The 22,705-nt window shown below is 37.5% G+C and overlaps 1 protein-coding gene across 1 annotated transcript in view; it reads right to left on the bottom strand.

The window, feature by feature from the left end:
* GABRA2 (gamma-aminobutyric acid type A receptor subunit alpha2) overlaps positions 1-22,705 on the bottom strand; it is a 134,360-nt gene that overhangs the window by 54,917 nt on the left and 56,738 nt on the right. Inside the window, exons 5-6 of the mRNA XM_070451945.1 lie at positions 6,377-6,597; positions 3,276-3,358 (exon numbers count right to left, since the gene is read on the bottom strand). Coding sequence (XP_070308046.1) covers positions 3,276-3,358; positions 6,377-6,597 — 304 coding nt within the window. The remainder of the gene's footprint in view (positions 1-3,275; positions 3,359-6,376; positions 6,598-22,705) is intronic.

Here is a 22,705-nt window from a genome sequence, read left to right as displayed (position 1 = left end):
TAAGCATTAGTTACAATAAAGTTACTGTTGTGTCTCATTCACTGTGTGATCTTTCAATGACATACTACAATGTGTCTGCTTTTCTGAATGTCACTAGTAAATGTTAATATCAGTGAAAGACATGTACACACCTACATCCACAAGTAAACTATATTATATAAAATATTTTTCTGAAATAGCATTCTAAAAACATGTGTATTTATATTATTTATTTATATATATATCATTGTTTGTATATACATATATTTAATAGCAAATATCTTCCTATAGTTTGCATATGAATGAATTCAGTTACTCTAAAATCTAAATTTCTATTAAAAATTTTCAATCAATCATTGATGATTTTGTTTTTATATATAAGTAAGTAATCTTAGTAATGTGTATAACCAGCAATGCATTCTCAGATTATCAAATGGCTTGCTTTGTTTTCCTCATGAGTACATATAATGACCTTCTCTTCAATAAAATTTCAAATGACACATAATTTAATAAACTGAAAAGACATCACATGCTCCACTTTATATCAGAAGACCTCAGAGTACTCAGCAGTTGTAGATCTTAATACATATAAGGTTTTATTTTAAGCAATTATAATTACACTTTTGAATTTTGATGTTTACCTTTAAACATAAATAAGAGAAAATGAAACTCTGCGAAATGGTGATATTTTTGAGAAACTAATAAAAGACTAATGGGAGGGACTTTTTCTTACTCATAACTATACTTTTCACACCTGTCATAAGGAAAACGCTCTTGCTTCATTATTACTAGATTAATCAGGAAACATAACATTTTAATTTTGTTATTTACTATTATGAAAGATGGAAATCCGGATGGAAGCTCAAGAATATGTTAAAATGACTGATCCTTCCCATATCTTTTATAAAAAGAAATTATTTCATTTGTTAGGTAGGAATATGTTTTTTAGATTTGGGGTCTGGTGAGAAAAGAAAGAACAGAAAATTATGCAATGCAGATTTGAGGCATTTTCTGGTCCACAAACACACATGTAAACTCAGAAACTGTTGTGATTTTTCAGTGAAGTATAAAAGGATAAAAAGACAAATTTCTTTATAAATTGCATGTCTAGATTAGGTTCCATTACATAATTTTACTTAATTTAAATCAATAACCCATTTTGAGTCCTAATCTGAATTAGAGTAAAGGCATACTAACCAATTCTTAATATTTGATAACCCAAACAATACCAAAATGACTTTAATTATTAATTTTTATCCAAAAAAGTTAAAATTTCTTCTGGGATGATGCCCAGAGTACTTTTAGATTTCCATTGAGGAAGTTTTAGATCAAATTAAATAGCAGGGAATTGTATAAAGATGTGAGGCAACAGCAAAAAGCAAAGCAAAATTGAATTCAAAATTGTAAGTTAGTAGAAAAGATGCTTCTTTTATTTGAGGATAATGATAAAACTCCAGGAATTCCATCACTTGTGGGAGACAAGTTTTTTTAAACAAGTAAGAAGTAAATGATTAAAAGAAAAGGTCATGGCTCCTTCTGCCAAAATTTGTCTTGCCAACATTTTAAGTTTTGGGTTGGCCTGTTGGTCCATATACCATACTGCTATCTATACAATTAATTCTCTATGTCTCAAATATGTACTATTGGCAAGCATAAATAAAATAATATGCAACTTTTTTTTAACTCTCTCTGTCAGAAGAAAATATAGAGAAAACTAAGTAAGCACAATTCAACAAAAAATGCCGAACAATAAGCTCTATATGTTGCTTGCAACACTTCTAAATACAGAAAACCATATTCTCAAGTGCACAATATTACATTTCTCTGAGCATGCACTATAACACATTTTAAATGTTCATTTAAAATATTTTCAAGTGTATCTATTTCATATTCAAAATTGAGACATCACTTATGTTTAGTGTCTTAATGGCATTAACTTGTCCACTGCAAAATCCTTTCCTTCTTAGATCACTACTGCATCTTCAAAAAATACTTGCTTTGGTATCAAGGCTTTTCAGTTATCTATTTAATACAATTTATGCAATGCAAATGATCTTTTCTGTGCTGTATATAGTGTAGTTTTCTAGCTTAATACTTACTTGGAATAACATGATTGACTATCTTAAATAATTTACGAAGAAGTGCTAGTACTGAAGTGATAGTTTCCATGACAGGAAACGAAGGCTTTGTAATTATACAAAGAGGAGATTCTCAAAGAAAATTGGGAACTGACACCTTTTGTAATATAGAACAAATAAGATTGAATTTATCATTCCATAAAACTATGATCATCAAAATAATAAGGGGGTTTTGCATTTGTATTGGCCATCATTCTTCCTTATTCTTCACTTGATACAGTCTGTGAGCAGAAGGTACATTATTTAGTCATGCATATTTTTAATCAGCTGAGAGAACTGCATTTCTGTTCAAGAGTGAAAAGTCAGAAGCTGCTCAGAATGGACAAAGATGGAGTGCTAGAAAGAGCACAGTTTCTGAAAAGGTCAGGCTATGGGACTCTCACAAGAGAGAAGCTGCTTTGCCATTGTCCAGGAATTTATCCTGAACCTGCCCTGAATGCCTTGTGGGCCTAGGGAGATGATTTGACCTTCCCTCTTTTCAATTATTCTGGGAGAGCTAATGCTTCTGGTTGACATATAAGATACAACCTCAGTGACCTAAACAACAGCCAAATGCACCATGCCTTTTCTGAAATACTTTTTGTACACAGAAAGTGCCCACATGGAGCAATCTTGCTCCATTGACTCTTTCAAATTTATTTTAGAAAAAAATTCCCTCTATTATTAGAAAGTGGAAAGATAATTACAGAGACCCAGCTTCTTTTTTCTTTTTTTTCACCCATTCTCTATTGCCATTTGTGTCAGGCTGATCACTAAACAACAGAATCTCTCCTTAACATTTTCACTCTCAGTTGAAAAAAACCCCACGTTATGTTGCATTTTTAATGTGTTTGCACTTGAAAAAGGAGGTAAACGATAATAGCCCAGAACTTCAAGGAGCTCCCACTTTTTCATATGCATAAAAACATTGGGTGTTTTTTACTAGCAGTAAGGAAAATGACAATTAAACATGATAATTAAGACATAGTGATATTTGAGAATACAGGAGGGCTAGCCAATTGATTACTTGAGGGAAGTCAGTATATTTTTTGTTTCTACATCTTGTTAGAAAAGCATTAAGCATCCCATCATATGAGAAGGAAGTACACAATTAAGTTGTGATGCTGACTATCTTTGATTTTATTGACCCAAAACATGCACCTCCATCCCCATACTTACAGCTGCCAAATTTCAGAGGACATGAGTGGGCATCCATTGGAAAATCCTCCAAGTGCATTGGACATTCAGCTTGAACTGTAAGCCTAAAAGTCAAAATTCCACTCTTTGTTTAAGTAAATTGGCAAGTCAAGATAAATCACTCCTTACTGTTGTCAATAGAATTAATGATGAATGATGAGGTAGGATCCTCATCATGGCATCCTATTAGGCTAATTCACATTTAAATATGCTTTTGTTATTTTACGTTTAGGCAATCGTTCAGAAGATGTTAGCATCAATAAAATCTGAGCGCAAGTAACAAAACCTAATTAAAAATACACTTTACTTAAGCATTTCATACTTTGTGGTTAGTTAAGAAAAAGTTATGTACATGTTTTTGAAGGTTAGCTTCCCATTAACTTCAATATTAACATCTGAAATCTTAAAGAAAAAAATGAAAAAAATCTCTATCATGAAAAGAAAGCTATTTTCTCCCAATGTTCCATCAATAACCATCTAGCAAACCTGATACAAGAATAACCCTAACCCTAACCCTAACCAGATCTGAAAGAGACACGTGCACCCCAATGTTCATCGCAGCACTGTTTATAATAGCTAGGACATGGAAGCAACCTAGATGCCCATCAGCAGACGAATGGATGAGGAAGCTGTGGTACATATACACCATGGAATATTACTCAGCCATTAAAAAGAACTCATTTGAATCAGTTCTAATGAGATGGATGAAACTGGAGCCCATTATACAGAGTGAAGTAAGCCAGAAAGATAAAGACCATTACAGTATACTAACACATATATATGGAATTTAGAAAGATGGTAACGATAACCCTATATGCAAAACAGAAAAAGAGACTCAGATGTATAGAACAGATTTGTGGACTCTGTGGGAGAAGGCGAGGGTGGGATGTTTCAAGAGAACAGCATCGAAACATGTATATCTAGGGTGAAACAGATCACCAGCCCAGGCTGGATGCATGAGACAAGTGCTCGGGCCTGGTGCACTGGGAAGACCCAGAGGGATGGGGTGGAGAGGGAGGTGGGAGGGGGGATCGGGATAGGGAATACATGTAAATCCATGGCTAATTCATTTCAATGTATGACAAAAACCACTGCAATGTTGTAAAGTAATTAGCCTCCAACTAATAAAAATAAATGGAAAAAAAAAAAAAGAATTCAACAATGCCTTGGGGAAGCACCCTTCAAAATTAATAAATTGTAAATGAATATTATATACTATATATAGATACATATGAAAGTGAACGTGTTAGTCGCTCAGTCATGTCCTGCGCTTTGCAACCCCATGGACTGTAACCCACCAGGATCCTCTGTCCATGGAATTCTCCAGACAAGAATACTGGAGTGGGTTACCATTTCCTCCTACAGGGGATTTTCCCAACCCAGAGATCGACTCCAGATCTCCTTCATTGCAGGTGGATTCTTTACCATCTGAGCCACCCAGGAAGCCCATAGATACATATATATGCTAGTCTCAACAAGATATTTCTAGGATATATATATGTATCTGTCTTTATTTATATCTGTAAATACATACATATATATACATAAATATATATATATTAGAAATACATTTTTGAGACTATACTGTTAATCAAATTATGGACAGAAGTCCATAATTGTTGAATTATAAATGTTAAAGAAATACATTTTGTATTTTCATGATCACATTAAAGAGTAATCATAGCAAATTTATTATAAAGAAAACTATCGATTATTCCATTTTGCTCAAAGGTAAAGTAGATAAAATAGGTACTAATTTGAAATTACAGATGAATCTCTTATGATGACCAAAACAAAGGGGACCAACAACTTAATTATAATGTATACACTTCTGAGAGCTTCCCAGGCAGCTCAGTGGTAAAGAATCTGCCTGTAAATGCAGGAAATGCAGGAGATGCCAGTTGAGTACAATTCCTAGGTTGGGAAGATCCCCTAGAGTAGGAAATGGCAACCCATCTGGTATTCTTGCCTGGAAAATTTTGTGGACAGAAGAATCTGGGGGGGGGGTGGATGGGCTACAGTCCATGGGGTTGCAAACAGTCAGACATGACTGAGCACAGAACAGCATATACTTTTAAGAGAGTATTTAAGTAGAACTCTATACAACTTTTTCCAAAATCCCAAATTTCTAATTTCTTTTCTTAATTCACAGGACTGATTAATGTGTAAAATGAATCAGGATATGATATCTGCATTGCAAGATTCAACGAGAGAAGCAGAATGAATAGCTAGCTTCCATTTTAGACAATGGTCATTTAGTAATGAAAACTACAAAAAAATTTTCTTCTTTAAAGATCAGGACTGCATATTGTCCCTTCTTAAATAACTTTCACAACAGAAATTTACTACTTAACATTTCACATGAAATAATAATACATCAAGTGCCTGGAATACACATCTGTCTATATATAATGCTGATGAAATTTATTTAGACAAAGTCTTTATCAAATTTTACATTTTATATTATACATCATTTAATTAGATTTGCAATTGTTTTCCTTGTTACATAACATTTTAAAAGATTAATTTGTGAGAAGAGTTAAAATGGAATAGTTGCTAGAGTCAACAACTATATATTTCTTTAGATAATTTTTAAGATTGTAACATCTGAACTTGGAGTTACAAGGCATCTCTGAAGTTGTAAAAGTATTTTTTCTTTCCTAAGAATCAAAACAGTAAGTGAAATTTGCTAAAAAAAAAAAAAGGACTTAAAATTTTGAAGGAATAGTTCATGAGATATTAAAAACAAAACTTCATACTAGTATAAAGAAAATTTTAAACCATACTGTTAAAATTGTACTTAACTCCAATGTAGTATGAAAAGTAAATTGACAAAAAAAAAATACATTTTTAATAGTTAAAGCAATTTTTAAGTTTTAACACACTCAAATGAGATTCAAACTCATAAATACTACTTTACCTTTGCTTTTTAATACTCAAGCATTTACAAAACATATTCTGGTTTTCTCAATAATCTGTTGTAAAGGTATTCAACTTGCTAGCGCTTGATACTAGTTTGGCTGGTTGGTTCACACACAGACTCCTCAGTATTCAAAGGCGACACGTCAGATCTAAGCACGTACCTCATCGTGTACAGCAGGGTGCCGTCATCCTGGATTCGCAGCAGCTTATTTGGCATCGTCATATTGTGCGCCACCGACTTTTTACCATTGTGGAAAAAGGTGTCCGGAGTCCAGATTTTGCTGGCCATTAAATTGTTGAGTCGAAGGATGTTCATAGGACCTTTAAATTTTAATCGCTCATCTTTCCATTTTTGTCGAAAGAAAACATCTATTGTATATTCCTGAAATAGAAAACAGAATTTTTGAAAATAATACCCATTTTAGATACAAGGATACTATAAAATTAGAAAAAAGTAATAATATAGTTCAAAAACACAGAAAACTATTTTGAGAAGTGAATTTTGAAAAATCATTCCTTTATATTTATCAATAATTATTGCCATTTACAAAAGGATAAAGCATATATAGTCACACAATTAGTTACACATTATGAAAAGAAAATGAGAAATACTTTCTCTGACCTCTTTCAGTTGAATAAATTCTTAGTCAAACTGCATTACTGCATCGTATGGTTTAAAACTACTTGGAAAGGGGGTATGCTTGGGCAGAGTTTGGGTGGATTTGTGCCAAATTACTTAATCACTTATCTCAAGAATGAATAAGCAGGCAGCCTGATTCTAAGTAGCCAAAAAAAAAGAGGGAAAAACAGCAACACTTAAACATACACACTGTCAGATCTAAATGACATTTTCTATTACCAAAGAAACTGTAGAATATCTTATTGTTTTTTAACCCTAAAAAAATGATGATATATTATATTGTTAATGAGAAATTGTTAGGAGATGATGATTTCAATAAAGTTTATTTTATGAATTAGTTGTAATGAAAATACTTTGACAAGGTAATAGAATACTAAAAGTATGAATGTCTTGCAAACAAACACCCTCAGGTTACAATGTACCTTTAAATATTCATACAGACAAACTATTGATCAATTCCTCTATTATCATTCTTCAGTAGTTTAAGTTGATTTATTCAATCTGTCTCTCTCTCTTTCATCCTCTCTCTATCATTCCCCACCTCCCTTTGCTCATTCTCTCTCTGTCCTTCTTAGGATAAGAGAATGCATACATTTTAAATATGTACAATTCACAATTGTGATCAATACTGATAATTTATTGGATACTAAAATTTTGGTCAATGTATGTTTGTGTAAACACTTTCATGATAAATAAGTAGAATGTTCAGTTACGCCTCTGAGGCTGGAAATTCAGAAACTGTCCTTTGAGCACAAAGCCACAGTCATCACATGTTTAAAAATAAACATCTTAGCAATTGGCAATTTCACTCAACTAAAATTGTCTGTTCAGAAAAAGACATTAAAAAGGTCACATACTTATGACAATATCAAATCATTTGTACGAATCTCACTTAAGTAAATGATTCTGAACAATTCCTCAAAAATTGAATGGATGAAGATAAGCAGCCAGCCACAGGTAATGATATATGGACAGTGACTCTGGGTCCTAAACCTTGGTAGAAAATATCATCACCTAATCTACCCTCACTGTGATTCAGTCTCTTTTTAAAGTTTAATTTATAGAAATATAGCTCAATTAAAAAAAACCAGATTAAAAGATGAGTTTTTAAAATTTATTTATTTATTTTAATTGGAGGATAATCACTTTATAACATTGTGACGGCCCCTGCCAAACATCAGCATGGTTTGACCACAGGCGTACATGTGACCCTGTAAGTTTTTGCTGTCTGGTATGTTTTTATGTAAATGTTTCTTTGCAAATGTGGTTTTGCCAAATCCATGTCTGATGTGAGCACACTGGACATTTACTTGTTCAGTAAATGAATATACAACTTTTTATAAAACTTCAAATTTCCTATTTCTACAAAGCTATGGGATGCTTATCTGTTTCAGAAATTCTCGCTAGTAGCAGCAACCCTCCGACAGACCCCTCACGTGGAGGTGCTCGGGGCTTCCGGATGTGCCTTCAGGTGAGCTCCTCTTCTTTCTCTAAGCTTTTCATTTTGCACTGCAGTATAGCCCAGTAGCGACGCTGTGATAGCTTCAGATGAACAGCAGAGACTCAGCCATAAATACTTTAAAACTACTTCTAAGAACACTGTTTTTGAGCCTTCAAAGCCTCCCAAGTGTACTCTGCCATCCTAGGCAGACTGTGCATTTTTCTCCTCCCCACAACCAGGCACATTCATGTGACACTCGAGGCAATTTTCCTGACCTTGCCATTCCTCGGATAAAGCAAATGCTCTACCTGCCTGGGTCAAGAGCTCAACTCTCAACCACACTCCCAGGCCCCTGAAGACCTGGAAGAAACACAGTCTGTTGATCTTTACTACGTCACAAAGCTTTCCATTACTACAGCATCATAGACTGCAGTTAAACCTTCGTTCTTCTTTATTTAGAATCCTTATCTAAATATAACAAGTAGGTGAAGTTTTGCTAGTAAGTAATGCACCCTATGATCCTGGTACTCACTCTGCCCCTGCCACTAAAGGCAGAGGCATGTGAATAAGTCATCCTACGGGAAGGGAAGAAACTAGGGCAGGGAACGGCCAAGGGGCGCTGGGCTCGTCTACATTCAGTGGGCTGCGATTTGCACTCAAGTACAATTTCAAGTTATAATATCTAGTTTTGATTAAACTAACTCTAGTGAAAATAAATTGACTTAAAAAATCACTGCTAAGTGATCCCATGGATTAAGGAAAACACTGATAATTATGCAACCCAAGTGGACAACAAGAAAAGGGATATCACTTCTATGACTAACACGAGTTCTTCATTCACCACATAAAAATGATGAACTAATCAACTCTACAGAGAAATGTGCAAAAGCAAATGTATGATTTTCAGTAAAGATAATTAAAATATGAGTTTAGATCCACCGTATTTAACAATGAGCTTCATCTGAAGCACATATTGTACCATGCAATACTGCTAAATGATAGAATAAGGACATTGCAAATACTAAGCTGTTTTGAAAACCAAACATCCAGAAAATGAAGATGTATATCCAGAACTGGTGAATGGGTTTTATAAAAATTGGCATGATGGGTCAGTAATCTGTAACCAATAATACACTTCTTAAACTTGAATGTATGTCTCTTTCTGGACCTATACCAGTTATTGAGACAAGTATTAAAATGATATGAATTTGGAATCAGATCTTGATTGCTATATTATGAACTATTTAAGCAAGATATATAAAAATAAAGCACATTTAAACATAGTAATTGTTAAAATACTCTCAGGAATAAAAATATTAAGTAGACTAAAAATATGCATATCCACTAAGCTACAACAGGATTTCCAAACAAATTTTTTGCATATGTAATTTGATATACATATCAAGTTAAATCACATATAATTCAGTATTTTCTCAGTATTTGAAAAGAAAATTCTTGAAAGGTTTCTTAAAATAAACCTCGTTTGTCATGTATACTAATAAAACAATCATTTGATTTGTGTGTTACAAGGAAGTTGCCAGAGAAGTACAAACATCAGAGCTTCTCCAGACAAACGAGACGCGGCCCCTTGAACCGAGGTCCTACGGGAATAAACACCACCAAGAGCAGCCACAGAACCGCTCAGAGAAAACACAACGACCAAGGAACAAGTTTAGAAAGAAACGCAGAAGATTCACAAGGACACGTCAGCACGCAGCCATCCTCCACTGGCGTACAGGGCACGTGAGGCTGCGAAGGGAGACAGAGTCGGAGAATCCGCACACTTGAGGATTTGAGAAATTCTTTAAGGGAAATTTAATCAAGCATCTCCGTTCTATAGACGGATTTATAAACAAACTTAGTGACTGTCCCGTTTCCAAGCTTGTGAGGGACAGAACTCAGACAAGGATGCGTTTTCCAGCCCAGTGTCTTTACTGCCACTAAGCATTATTTCCATCAAATGTATTGCAAATAAGGATATCGCTCTCTATTGCAAGTTAATTGGATACATGTGATTTCAAGGACACATCAACTTAGTGAAGACAGCATACTTCTTACTGCTTGGCTACATTAATTATAAGCCAGCGCTTGTAGCCAATTTCTGAAGAATTTTATCTACGCACGAAAACATGACCAAATAGCAGGACTTGCTCTTGGAGTGATTTCTCATTTCCTTTGATTTACTGAGTGTGTTTTAAAGTCCCAAAATTTATTTCATTAAACCCATTTGCTATTAAAGGACAGTCTCCTCTAAGTTTCAGTCTATGTTTGTTTTATCATGAAGAAAAATGTGGCTTATGAGACAGGTATACAGCAATTAAAGAAATAACACCCTGAGACTATATAAGAATGGTAAGTTCCAACACTTTCAGTTGGTACTCAAAGGGGTGGGAATTAAGACTCTAGCCTGGTATTAGCCCTGCAAAAACTGCAAAACGTAAGAAGCTTAAGAATAGATCAGCAGTGTCAATAAACCCAATTAGTACCCATCATAAAACCTTATTATGCAAAGAAGCTCACACAAACAGACTGCAGACCACCACAGTTACTGCATTTTTGGACTATTGCATGGGCGAGATGTCTGGGCTTTCTCTTTGGAACTACATGCCTGGCAAGCTTACAAATTAGAAACTGTTACTAAAGATTCAGATTCTAACAGTAAATGATTTAAAATATCTAATCAAAGTACTTAAAATGATTAATAGTTAAAACAGGTCAATTGCAACTCATTTTGACACAATGTATTGTTCAAAATTCATTACAGTCTTTTTAAATATACAGCAGTATTTCCATTTCACAGGTAGGGAATATTTCAGAAGTCATATTCATTAAAAAAGAGAAAGAAATCCAACATTTGAACTCAAACCTTATGTTTCCTGACACTACGTTCTTTTGCTTGTACCATACATAAAAACAATCCTTGGGGGTGGGACAGAAATTTCCTTCTTTATAGACTAAAAAATAGACTCCAGTCATGTGTCATGGAAAGTTACAGGAAGAATTTAGTTGCAGGTTGAGAATCAGAGTTTTGAAATTGTCAGTCTTCTTTCCATATTTAAAACTGACTCAAACACGAGATGGAAAAATAACAACAATAATAAGTTGAGTGACATGAAATAGATGTTACGTGCATGGCCTCATAAGTCAAGCGGACCAGAGCGCTTGACCTTGAGCAGGTTACTTAATCTCTCTTTGTTTCAGCTGACTTAATCTGTAAACCAGCGGCAATTACGCACTTATTTCTTATCAGTATGGAGTGGGATAACACATGTAAAGTTCTTAGGAACAGTTTGGATTTCACAGAAGGTAGCCTGGTGTAAATCACCTCGGCAGTAGCTTTCTTCCCCAACTCTGCAAACTCAGGAGAAGCGTGGCCCGAGAAGAGAAGGACACCCATCAGTCAAAGGTCACAAGGTCCAGGGCCAGAGGCAGAGGCCACGCAGAACGCCACAAGAGAACTATAAGACAGACCACCTGTGCTCTCGGTGTTTCAGACAGTCAAGCCATCGCTGGAAGGAAATCACATGCATGCCCCATGAGGCCCTGCGTTTATCTAACAGCCATACAAGCGTCACAGACTGCCAGGAGAAGCACCCACAGAGCAAGCTGAGTAAGGAGGCGCGTCCTAAGCTCCCAGTCCGCCCCACCCTCTGCTCCCACCCTTGCGCCCACACGTCTGGTCTCTATGTCTGTGTCTCCATTCCTGCCTTGGAAGCAGCTCCATCAGTACCATTTTTCTAGACCCCACATAAATGTGTTAATATATGATGTTTGTTTTTCTCTTTCTGACTTACTTCACTCTGTATGACCGAATCTAGTCCATCCACATCTCAGCAAACGGCCCTATTTCATTCCTTTTAGTGGTGGGATGGAGGAGGTGGGAGGGACGTCCAAGAGGCGGGGGATGCATGTATGCACACGGCTGATTCACTTCAGAGAACAGCAGAAACGAGCACAATTTGGAGCAATTATACCCTGATAAAAAATAAACACACCTGAAAAATGTCTACCAACAAAAGAGATATTTCCTTCCTTTTTATAATCTCCCTTGTCATTGCCTCAACTCTAGAAAGACCCAGAAAGAGGAGAGAATAGTCGATCACAGCCCACCAGCCACTTTGCAACCCTTACCTGTGACTATGGCTGACAAGAGGAAAAAAGCTCTAAATGGCACAAAATATTGATATTTAAATTGGACTGGACTGAGCTCTTTGATATTTGAAACCGAACAGAAGCTATAAGGGACACCCATGATATTACATGATATGGGGAAAGCAGATCCATAGAATGAAGTGCTGTTAAGTTTGCTTTTGAATTTCTAACACCCTCGGGATGAAGTCCAAAGGCCTGCAAAGCCCTGCAACGATCTCTCCCTCCCTCACCTCCCCAGTCTCATGCCTAGAAATCCTGCATACGCTCTGCCGATGACAGTTCTGGTACTGCAGGGCCTCGTGTGTCATGCTCCACCTTACTACCCAAACTCAGGGAATTCCCCTGCAGTCTCTTCCCCATCAACCCTGTCAACATCCGGCAATGTGCACTCCACATTGAGAACAAGGACGATGATTGCCTTCTTCAATGCATCACCAGTATCTAACTGCCCAGAACACAGGAGGTAAACGCTAGTTAGTCCATGAATAAACTAATGAGAGGAATTACTGGAAATTAAGTGTAATAACAAGGATTCTGGGCCATAACAGCTCAAACGGTACACAAGAAGAAAGGCATCGGTAGGGGCAGATGATAGTGCAACCCCCTAATCCTTACATTCACAAGTGTGCAGTGCGAATGTGTATGTGTATGTATGCCTATGTGATTATATTAAACTAATCACAGCAAGCTCTTTTTCTATATAATATGTATGTATTAAAATATACTGCTTTATTCTAAAGGAGGTCAGTCCTTGGTGTTCATTGGAAGGACTGATGCTGAAGCTGAAACTCCAGTACTTTGGCCACCTCATGCAAAGAGCTGACTCATTGGAAAAGACCCTGATGCTGGGAAGGATTGGGGGCAGGAGGAGAAGGGGACGACAGAGGATGGGATGGCTGGATGGCATCACCGACTCGATGGACATGAGTTTGAGTAAACTCCAGGAGTTGGTGATGGACAGGGAGGCCTGGCGTGCTGCAATTCATGGGGTCGCAAAGAGTCAGACATGACTGAGCGACTGAACTGAACTGAACTGAAAATATACTGACACATATCGAAAAAGCCACGAGATAATAAGATCTGTGGTAACAGAAATCTACTATTTTCAAGTTTGATTTGGAGATGCTTTTATGGAGTTTGGGGGCAGCTGGCTATAGGCCCTTCATGATTTGGTTCTAAGTTGTTTTCTAGTCTCCTCTCCCCCAAATCCCGAAGAGCATTCTAGGCTGCAGTCACACTGAACTGCTTAAAGTTTACTAAATTCACCAAGCTCTTTCACTCTGTGCTGAAACACTCATCCCGATATGTAGCTGGCCAAACTTTGTCCTCCCCTGCTATCTTTTTTTTCCTAGAAATCTTCTCAGATATAGACATCCTCTACCCATATGCTCACTAATACCATATCAATCCATAAATACGTCAACAAAAACATGGCCACACTGTTTTAAGATTGATGATTTTTTCCTTAACTGTCCCCCCCCACGACACTGTGAACTTAAGTATTCAGCTCCCGACACTGACAGATAGAGTGTGCACTCAGCAATCTGGCTGAGAAGACCAAACACAACTCATGCCTTCTAGTAGCTCAGGCTGCAATAAAGAAAAAAAGACATACAGAGTTTTATAATCCAGCATGCAAGTTCATCAAAGGGAGTCAAAGTCATGTCGTGGAGCATGGGGATCAGAAGGATGGACTCTGCTTGGAGCAGCCTAGAAAAACATCAGGGAGGATGAAATTTGAGCTTGGCTTTGAATAAATGAAAGCTCTCCAGTTGGCAAAGCAGGAGGGAAGGCATAACAAGAAGAGGGAAAAACATTTGCAAGGCCACAGAGTTGTTAAAGATAATGGCAGGTTCTGAGAACAGCAAGAAGTTCAATGCAACTTAAAAGAAAAAAAAAGCCTGTCTGACAGTCACAATGCCTTACAGCTATTGCCCTCTGCCCTCCCTCCTCGCCTCAACCAAGCGGCTTAAAAATGTTGCCTCTACTCTCTCCATTTCCTCACCTCCCACATGCCTCAACCCACTGCAATCTGGTTGCTTTTACCATGATCAACAAATATCTCTTTGTTCTTAATCTAATGACACAGCTAAATCCTTTCCTTGGCTTTACCATAATCTATGACACTGCTGTTTTCTCCCTACTTTTGTAATGAATGCTCTCTTACACTGGCATTAAAACCACATTCTCCTGGTGCTGTAGTTAACCCTTGGGAAAGGGCCCATGGTACCGCAGGCCACCTGTGTTTGATCCTGGAGAATGTAGGGCATACACTAGTGATGGTGTCTACTATTCCTCATGGCATATAAATTCTGCAGTTCTCCCTGAAGGACAGGCCCCGCCCTTGTAACCTTGGGAAAGAACATGCAACCGCTCAAAGTTTTATTTTAAAAATCACTTCATGTCCAGAGGCCACAGTCGTTTGTTATTTAGCTTGTACAAAAGCGCAGGGGAGTAGAAAGGAGTGCTCTCCCAGAGGCAGTCACGGGAACTATGCATGCGCCCTGCATGTGCGCAGTTCCCACAACCCTTCTTGCTGCAGAAAAGTAATGGCTGGAGTCATGCCACCTCTATCTGCATTCTTTTCTGTAACTATCACCCCACTCCCTACATGAGGTTTACTAAGGGCAAAACCTACGGTTCCTCCCATTCCCAAACGAGCCACGCCTCCTTCAGGGCACAGAGTCCGACCTGGACAGAGGGCTGGAGCTGGTGCAGACACCTGACTACTGAACATCACTGCATCCGAGAAGGAAGGAAGAGCAGTGCTCTCCAATGCTGATTACTGAGGATCGAGCACAGTCTAGTTGAGAGCAGGGAAAGCTCCTCCATTCTGACAGACATCACGGTTGCTCCTTCTCAGTCTCCTCCACAGTCTTTCTAATCCTCCTCTATCCCAGAGTTTCTGTAAAAGCATGATTACCATATCACTCTAATCTCTTTCCTTGTACAAGTTCATGTGTGCCCACGGTTTCAGCTTTCAGATGACTCCCGAGCCATCTGCACTCTAAGCCTTTCTCTTGAGCTCAGTCTACGCCTGCTACCTAGACATTTCCAAGTAAATCTCTTTCAAAGACCCCAACCCAATGTCCAAAACATATTCATCCCTCAGACACAAAAACAAAAGCAAACAAACTTTTCTTCCTATGTTCCATATCCCAGTGAATGGTACCATCATCCATCCAAAGCTCCCAAACCTTCATCCTATATTTCTCCTTCAACCCTACCTCCAATAGGTCACCAAAGGTTGTCGATTCTATCACATCTCTTAAATCTTTTCAGGTTTTTTTGTTTTTTTTTTTTTTAATCTTCAGTCTTTCTACTTGACCCAGGCTCCAATCATTTCTTGCCTGGCATACAGAAGCTTTCAAACACTTTTTTTTCCTTTTCTCACCCTCTAATATAAATTACTAGATTGCAGAATATCTGACTCTTCACATGTCCTCTACACTACCCCACCCTCAAACACAAAAACAAAAGCAAACAAAACTTCTCTTCCTAGGTTCCATATTCCAATGAATAGTACCATCATCCATCCAATGCCCTCAAGCCTTCAACCCTATGATGGTTTTTGGCTTCCCTCAGCATAGAGTTGAATACCTCAACCTGTTAAAAGGCAGACTGTCATGCCCTACAACAAGCAATTATGATTCCACAGATCTTAGAACGAGCCTAGGATATAACTTTTAAAATAAATACTTCAACTGATCCCAACACATTTCTATGAATCTCATTATGGGGAAAATTATTAAAAACTCTAGCTAGGAGGGTGCTGAAAACCACAGGCTGACTGTTCCCTAAATCTAATTCTTATGCTTCCAAAATATCAATAACTTTACAGTAGTTAAATTCTATATTCTGGCTTTAAAATGAGTACATATTATTAAATTACCTTTGACATATAGTAGTTGCCACATTTTTAGCAGTTTTCCATATTTAGACACATTTCCAAATGTCAATTTCTGATAAGTAATAACACCTCAAACTCAGTATCAGTTTTCGACCAAATATCAAGATGTAATAATTCTCTAACCTCCCTATGATGTTAACTCAGTTCAGTTCACTTTAGTCACTCAGTCATGTCCAACTCTTTGTGACCCCATGGCCACCCTGTCCATCACCAACTCCCAAAGTTTACTCAAACTCATATCCATTGAGTCGGTGATGCCATCCAACCATCTCATTCTCTGTCGTCCCCTTCTCCTCCTGCCTTCAATCTTTCCCAACATCAGGGTTTTTTCCAATGAGTCAGTTCTTCGCATCAGGTGACCAAAGTATTGGAGTTTCAGCTTCAACATCTGTCCTTCCAATGAAGATTCAGGACTGATTTCCTTTAGGATAGACTGGTTGGATCTCCTTGCAGTCCAAGGAACTCTCAAGAGTCTTCTCCACACCACATTTCAAAAGCATCAATTCTTCAGCCCTCAGCTTTCTTTATAGTCCAACTATCACATCCATACGTGACAACTGCAAAAACCATAGCTTTGGCTAGATGGACCTATGTTGGCAAAGTAACGTCTCTCTTTCTTAATGTGCTGTCTAGGTTGGTCATAACTTTTCTTCCAAAGAGCAAGGGTCTCTTAATTTCATGGCTGCAGTAACCATCTGCAGTGATTTTGGAGCCCAAAAAAATAAAGTTTGTCACTGTTTCCATTGTTTCCCCATCTATTTGCCATGAAGTGATGGGACCAGATGCCATGATCTTAGTTTTCTGAATGCTGAATTTTAAGTCAACATTTTCACTCTCCTGTTTCCCTTTCATCAAGAGGCTCTTTAGTTTTTCTTCACTTTCTGCCATAAGAGTGGTTACTGATATTTCTCCTGGCAATCTTGATTCCAGCTTGTGCTTCATCCAGTCCAGGATTTCTCATGATATATTCTGCATATAAGTTAAATAAGCAGGGTGACAATATACAGCCTTGATGTACTCCTTTCCTATTTGGAACCAGTCTCTTTTTCCATGTCCAGTTCTAACTGTTGCTTCCTGATCTGCATACAGATTTCTCAAGAGGTAGGTCAGGTGGTCTGGTATTCCCATCTCTTAACAAATTTTCCAGTTTGTTATGATCCACACAGTCAAAGGCTTTGGCACAGTCAATAAAACAGAAGTAGATGCTTTTCTGGAACTCTCTTGCTTTTTCAATGATCCAATGGATGTCAGCAATTTGATTTCTGGTTTCTCTGCCTTGTCTAAATCCAGCTTGAACATCTGGTAAACTCTAGGTCAGGAATCTGGAGACGACTTCAGCGTGGCCACTGTTTAAGATCTAACCCTAACACTTCTCAGGGCAGGAGATGACCACCTGGGCTGAGGCCCTCAGTCTAGGCTTCAGTGCACAGCTGGTAGCTGCACCACTGTGTCTGAAGCATATGCTCACATAGCAAACATGGTCACTGGAATGGGAAAAGACCTCCTATGCAGACCAAATAACGAGGGGAAAAAACACACACTGAGGAGTTACCAATTGCTTAAATGTGCAACTAGATACTACCTACTCTATCAGTTAGCTGCTAGTACATTCCCAAGTTTACCTTCTTACTCAGGAATTTCTTAAAAGTTGAATTTTTGTAAAAAAATCAACTTCATTGCAAACACTGTAATTAGAATCTTTAATTATAATTTAGGTCTGCAACTTTCTTTGGGCAATTATGCTAGTTAATGATTCTGAGATAGCAGTGTGTATGTGTGTGTGTGTGTGTATGTATGTGTATGTGCTTGCTCCTTTGGGTCTTAATTCTTTTTGCTAGGCTGCTTTTTTCCTCTCAGGCTAATGTCACAACAAATCTGATCACTAACCTGCACACACAGACTTAAGAGTTTAGGTTCTGCCACTGAGTATGCACACTGCATAGAAATAAGAGAATCAGCTAAGTCCCCAAAGTGAAATTCAATTTATTCTTTACTATTTACCTATTAACAAACTGCTTCTGTAAGATATGAATTAGATACCTTAATATCCAGTTTTATGTATGGGCAGTAATAACATGAGTATCCTGCCCCTCTGTATCATAATAAATTTCTTTATGTTTAGAGAAGCACACATAAGTTTCACTTCCTGACCTGGCCATCCATGCTAACACGAATTCAAACTTTTCCTCATTATTTTCCTTGCTTTCCTATAAAAGTAATATTGATTGAAAATCATTCCATGTGAGCAACATGAAGGCCAAATCATTTCTATTTCACATGTGTTGAAATTAAGCTCTGCCTTCTCTAACAGATTTACAATATGAGGAAGTATCTGGGCTGTGTTACACATGTATATAGATTAAGCAGCTTTCATTGTCTTCTCCGGATTTGGACAAATATCAAACAGTAGCTGTTCAGTGATCAAACTATCTCTGGACTCCCCCTCAAAATCCTCTTCATATCACACACCATGATACACACCTACTATTAGGGAATGACCCTTCGCTCCAATCCATCCTCCTCCTGTCCTCTGAGACACGGGAGAAGCGCTCTGCACTCTGCTCCCTCATCAGCTCATGCGCTGTCAGGCCTTGTCACTAGAGGACGCGGCCACGTGTTTAGCAAAGAAAGGGGCCTTCTTTCCTGGTTCTCTTCCTGGTTTAGCTGCATTGCTACCCTTGGGTTCCGCTGCAAAGGACTGCCATGCTGTGAGTTTTCAGCCAGAAGGCACGACATTCCTCTGACCAGCATGTCCCTTCATATGTTTCTTCACTGGCTGTTTTGTCACCAGTGGCAGGCGGATCCTCCTCTGGCCACAAAGTCCTCCGGTGAGCCTCGGGGGAAAGGACTCCCTTCCAAGTCCTGAGTTCCTTCCTTGTTCATGATGCTTACCCCAGAAGCAGATGCTGCACTTCCTGCATTTGCTAAATCTACATTGCTTAGAGTCTCCTTTTACATTTTTATTTAACCTTCTTGTCTGAATTAACAATTCATTTTATTAAATTTTCTCTGTTCTAATTACTGTTATGGATTCTTTCCTCTAACTGGACACTGATGATAGAGTATGTGCCCAGTTGATGGTCTCGCAATTAATTAGGCTGCCCTCAAGCCAACTCTTGGTAGGAATGAGTAATCAAGGTACATAAAGATGGAAATCAAGTAGAAAATTGGACCCAGCCAAAGAGAATTCTATAGGACGATGTTAGGCTGGGTGATCTGAGGACAATATATGCTGGGAAAAACATCTAGGACCTTGAGCAGCTCAAGAGGGTACAGAGAGGTTAAATATATATTTCATTTTAGGGTAATTTATATTGTATACAAGTGCATGTGCTCACATACATACACACATAATCCAAAATACATAAAGAAAACAAAGCAATACATGATTTTTAAAAATTTAAATGTTGCCAAATAGTTTTACTCAAATCAATTCAACCTATAGAGTTGGCACTAAATGACTGCATTTTCACATTTAATATAATGTGTGGCAGTATCCCCCCAAATATGGAAGCTTACCTTGAGTCTGTTAATTTTTTTTTAATTCTTGGGCTAAAGTCACTAAAAAGACCAATGTTCAATTCAGATATGAGAGCGTTTAAATTTGGTCTGTTGCTAATGACAATGTTTTAACATCAGCTACCAGCTTTTATTTTTTTGCATATATCTTATTAATATTTATTTCATTTTTAAGAATCACAGCAGCAGACAGGACCACAAACACACAGCTGCTAGATGCATGACCACTTTATCGTGACAGCTTCGCTCAGACACAGTTGTGTCCCAGTTCTGGACACATTGTCCTTGACCTTAAGTGTTCAGCTTCACACATCAGCATTCCCTGCCCTGGGTTTCAACCTGACATCAGTGGCTTCCTTCTGCAAATCTTTGATTCATATAGGACGATTAAAATGCTTTTTCCCAGTTTCTTATTTGCCTTTTCCCAGAATTTAAGATTTGTAAAAATATATAAATTTACCATCAAATGCTTGGAAGGAATTCCTATATGGAAACACTAAATGATGACAGTTTCTGTTTTTCAAAAAAGATTCAGCTTTACTGAAGTATAACTGACAAAAAATACATAAGATATTTGAAGGAATCATAGTGGTAGTTTAATATACATAGTAAAACAACTCCCCCTGTCTAGGTAGGTAATACATCCGTCGCCTCATGTTTATTTATTTATTTGTTTTTGGCGAAAGCATTTAAGCTCCACTCTTCTGGTGTGATTCAGCTGCTAAGTCTTATCTAGACTGTTTGCAGCTCCATCAACTGTAGTAAGCCAGGCTTCCCTGTTCTTCACCATATTCCAGAGTTCGCTCAAACTCGTTTCCATTGAGTCAGTGATGCCATCCAATCATCTCATCTTCTGTCACCCTCTTATCCTCTTACCCTCAATCTTTCCCAGCATCAGAATCTTTCCCAACGAGTCGGCTCTTTGCATCAGGTGGCCAAAGCATTGGAGCTTCAGCTTCAGCACCAATCTACTCTTTTGGTGAATTTCAATTATCCAATGCAGTGTTATCAACTGTAGTCACCATGCTTTACATTGGAGCCTCAGACTTTATTTGTCTTGTAGCTGAAAGTTTATGCCTTTTCACCAACCTCTCTTTATTTTCCACACTGACAACCATTTATCTATTCCCTGTGGTATGACTTTTTTATGCCACATGAATATGATACAATGCAGTATTTGTCTTTCTCTGCCTGGTTTATTCACTTAATGCCTTCAAGGTCCATCCATGTTGTCAAAAATGCCAAGAATTTTTCTCCCAGTGTGATATATGTACATATATTAATATATATATCACATCACATTTCCCTATCTTGGCTATTGGGAAAATGGTGAATAAAAACAGAAGTGCAGGGAACTTCCCGGTGATCCAGTGGTTAGGACTCAGTGCTTTTACTGCCAGGGTCTGGGTTCAATCCCTGGTCAGGGAGCTGAAGATCCCACACACTACACAGGGTGGCCAAAAACAAAACGAACAGAAAAGCTAGTGTAGATTTCTCTTGGGGATCCTGTTTTCATTTTGGATGTATACCAGACACGGATTACTGAAAATACAGTAGTTGCATTTTTAATTTTTTGAGGAACACCCCTAATGTTTTCTATAGCAGTTATACCAACTTATAGTTTCAATAATGGTGCACAAAAGTTCCCTTTTCTCCATGTCATTAGCAACATTTATCTCTTGCCTTTAAAAAAAATTTTAGGTATAGTTGATGTATATGTTGATGTATATGTTTCATCCATACAACTTAATGACTCACAGTGTTGAAGTTTACACTCCATTTTAAGCTGTCATAAAATACTGCCAATATTCCCTGTGGCATCCTGATAGCTCACCTCTTTTATACACCGTGGTTTGCATTTCCTAATCCTGTGCCCCATCTTGCCCCTCCTCCTCTCCCTCTATCCACTGGTCACCACTAGTCTGTCTCTGTCTCTGAGTCTGGTTCTGTTTTGTTATATTCACTAGTTTATTTCATGCTATAGATTTCACATCTAAGTGGGTAAGTGATATCACGCTGTATGGCTCTCGTCTTTTTGATGACAGTCATCCTAACAGGTGTGAGGCGATACCACAGTCTGGTTCTGACTTACATTTCCTTGATGATTATTGACGGTGAGCATGTTTTCATGTACCTGTTGGTCATTGGCACGTCTTCTTTGAATAAATGTCTATTCAGTTTTTCTCCCTTATTTAAATTAGATTGTTATTTTTGCTTTGTTTTACTTTTTTACTATTTAGTTGTGGCAGTTCTTTATATATTTGGGATGCTAACCCTTTATCAGATATATAGTTTGCAAATATTTTCTTCCATTCTGTACATTACCTTTTCAGCTTATTGATCTCTTGCTGTGTAGAAGGTTTTGGCTTGATACAGTCAGTCCTACTTGTTTATTTTTGCTTTTGTGTCAGGTTTAAAAAAAATTATCACCAAGACCAATGTCAAAGGGCTTATCTCTCATATTTTCTGCAATAAGTTTTATGATTTCAGGTATTATAGTCAAATCTTTAGTCCACTTTGAGTTGAAGCTACCAGCTTTCTAAATGTTTCAGTAATCCCAAAGAATGGTCAGAACAAAAGGAGGAGAATTAGCTTAATCCATTATCACTACTGGAAAAGAGTCACTTCATACATTTTGCCAAAAATACATGACTGTCTAAAACCCTCAAAAAGCAAACATTATGTGCCTAGGAAAAGTATATATTTTGATATATGTATTTTTTGAGGTAAAATAATTCACTTTGCAAAACGAACAAGAACTTTTTAACACAGTACTGTTAGCACCAATATTTACTACACAAAATCTACAACATTGAAAACTTTGATAT

The sequence above is a fragment of the Odocoileus virginianus genome, chromosome 21, assembly GCF_023699985.2.
Source record: "Odocoileus virginianus isolate 20LAN1187 ecotype Illinois chromosome 21, Ovbor_1.2, whole genome shotgun sequence".
Taxonomy (NCBI): domain Eukaryota; kingdom Metazoa; phylum Chordata; class Mammalia; order Artiodactyla; family Cervidae; genus Odocoileus; species Odocoileus virginianus.
This window is presented reverse-complemented; position numbering and strand designations above follow the sequence as displayed.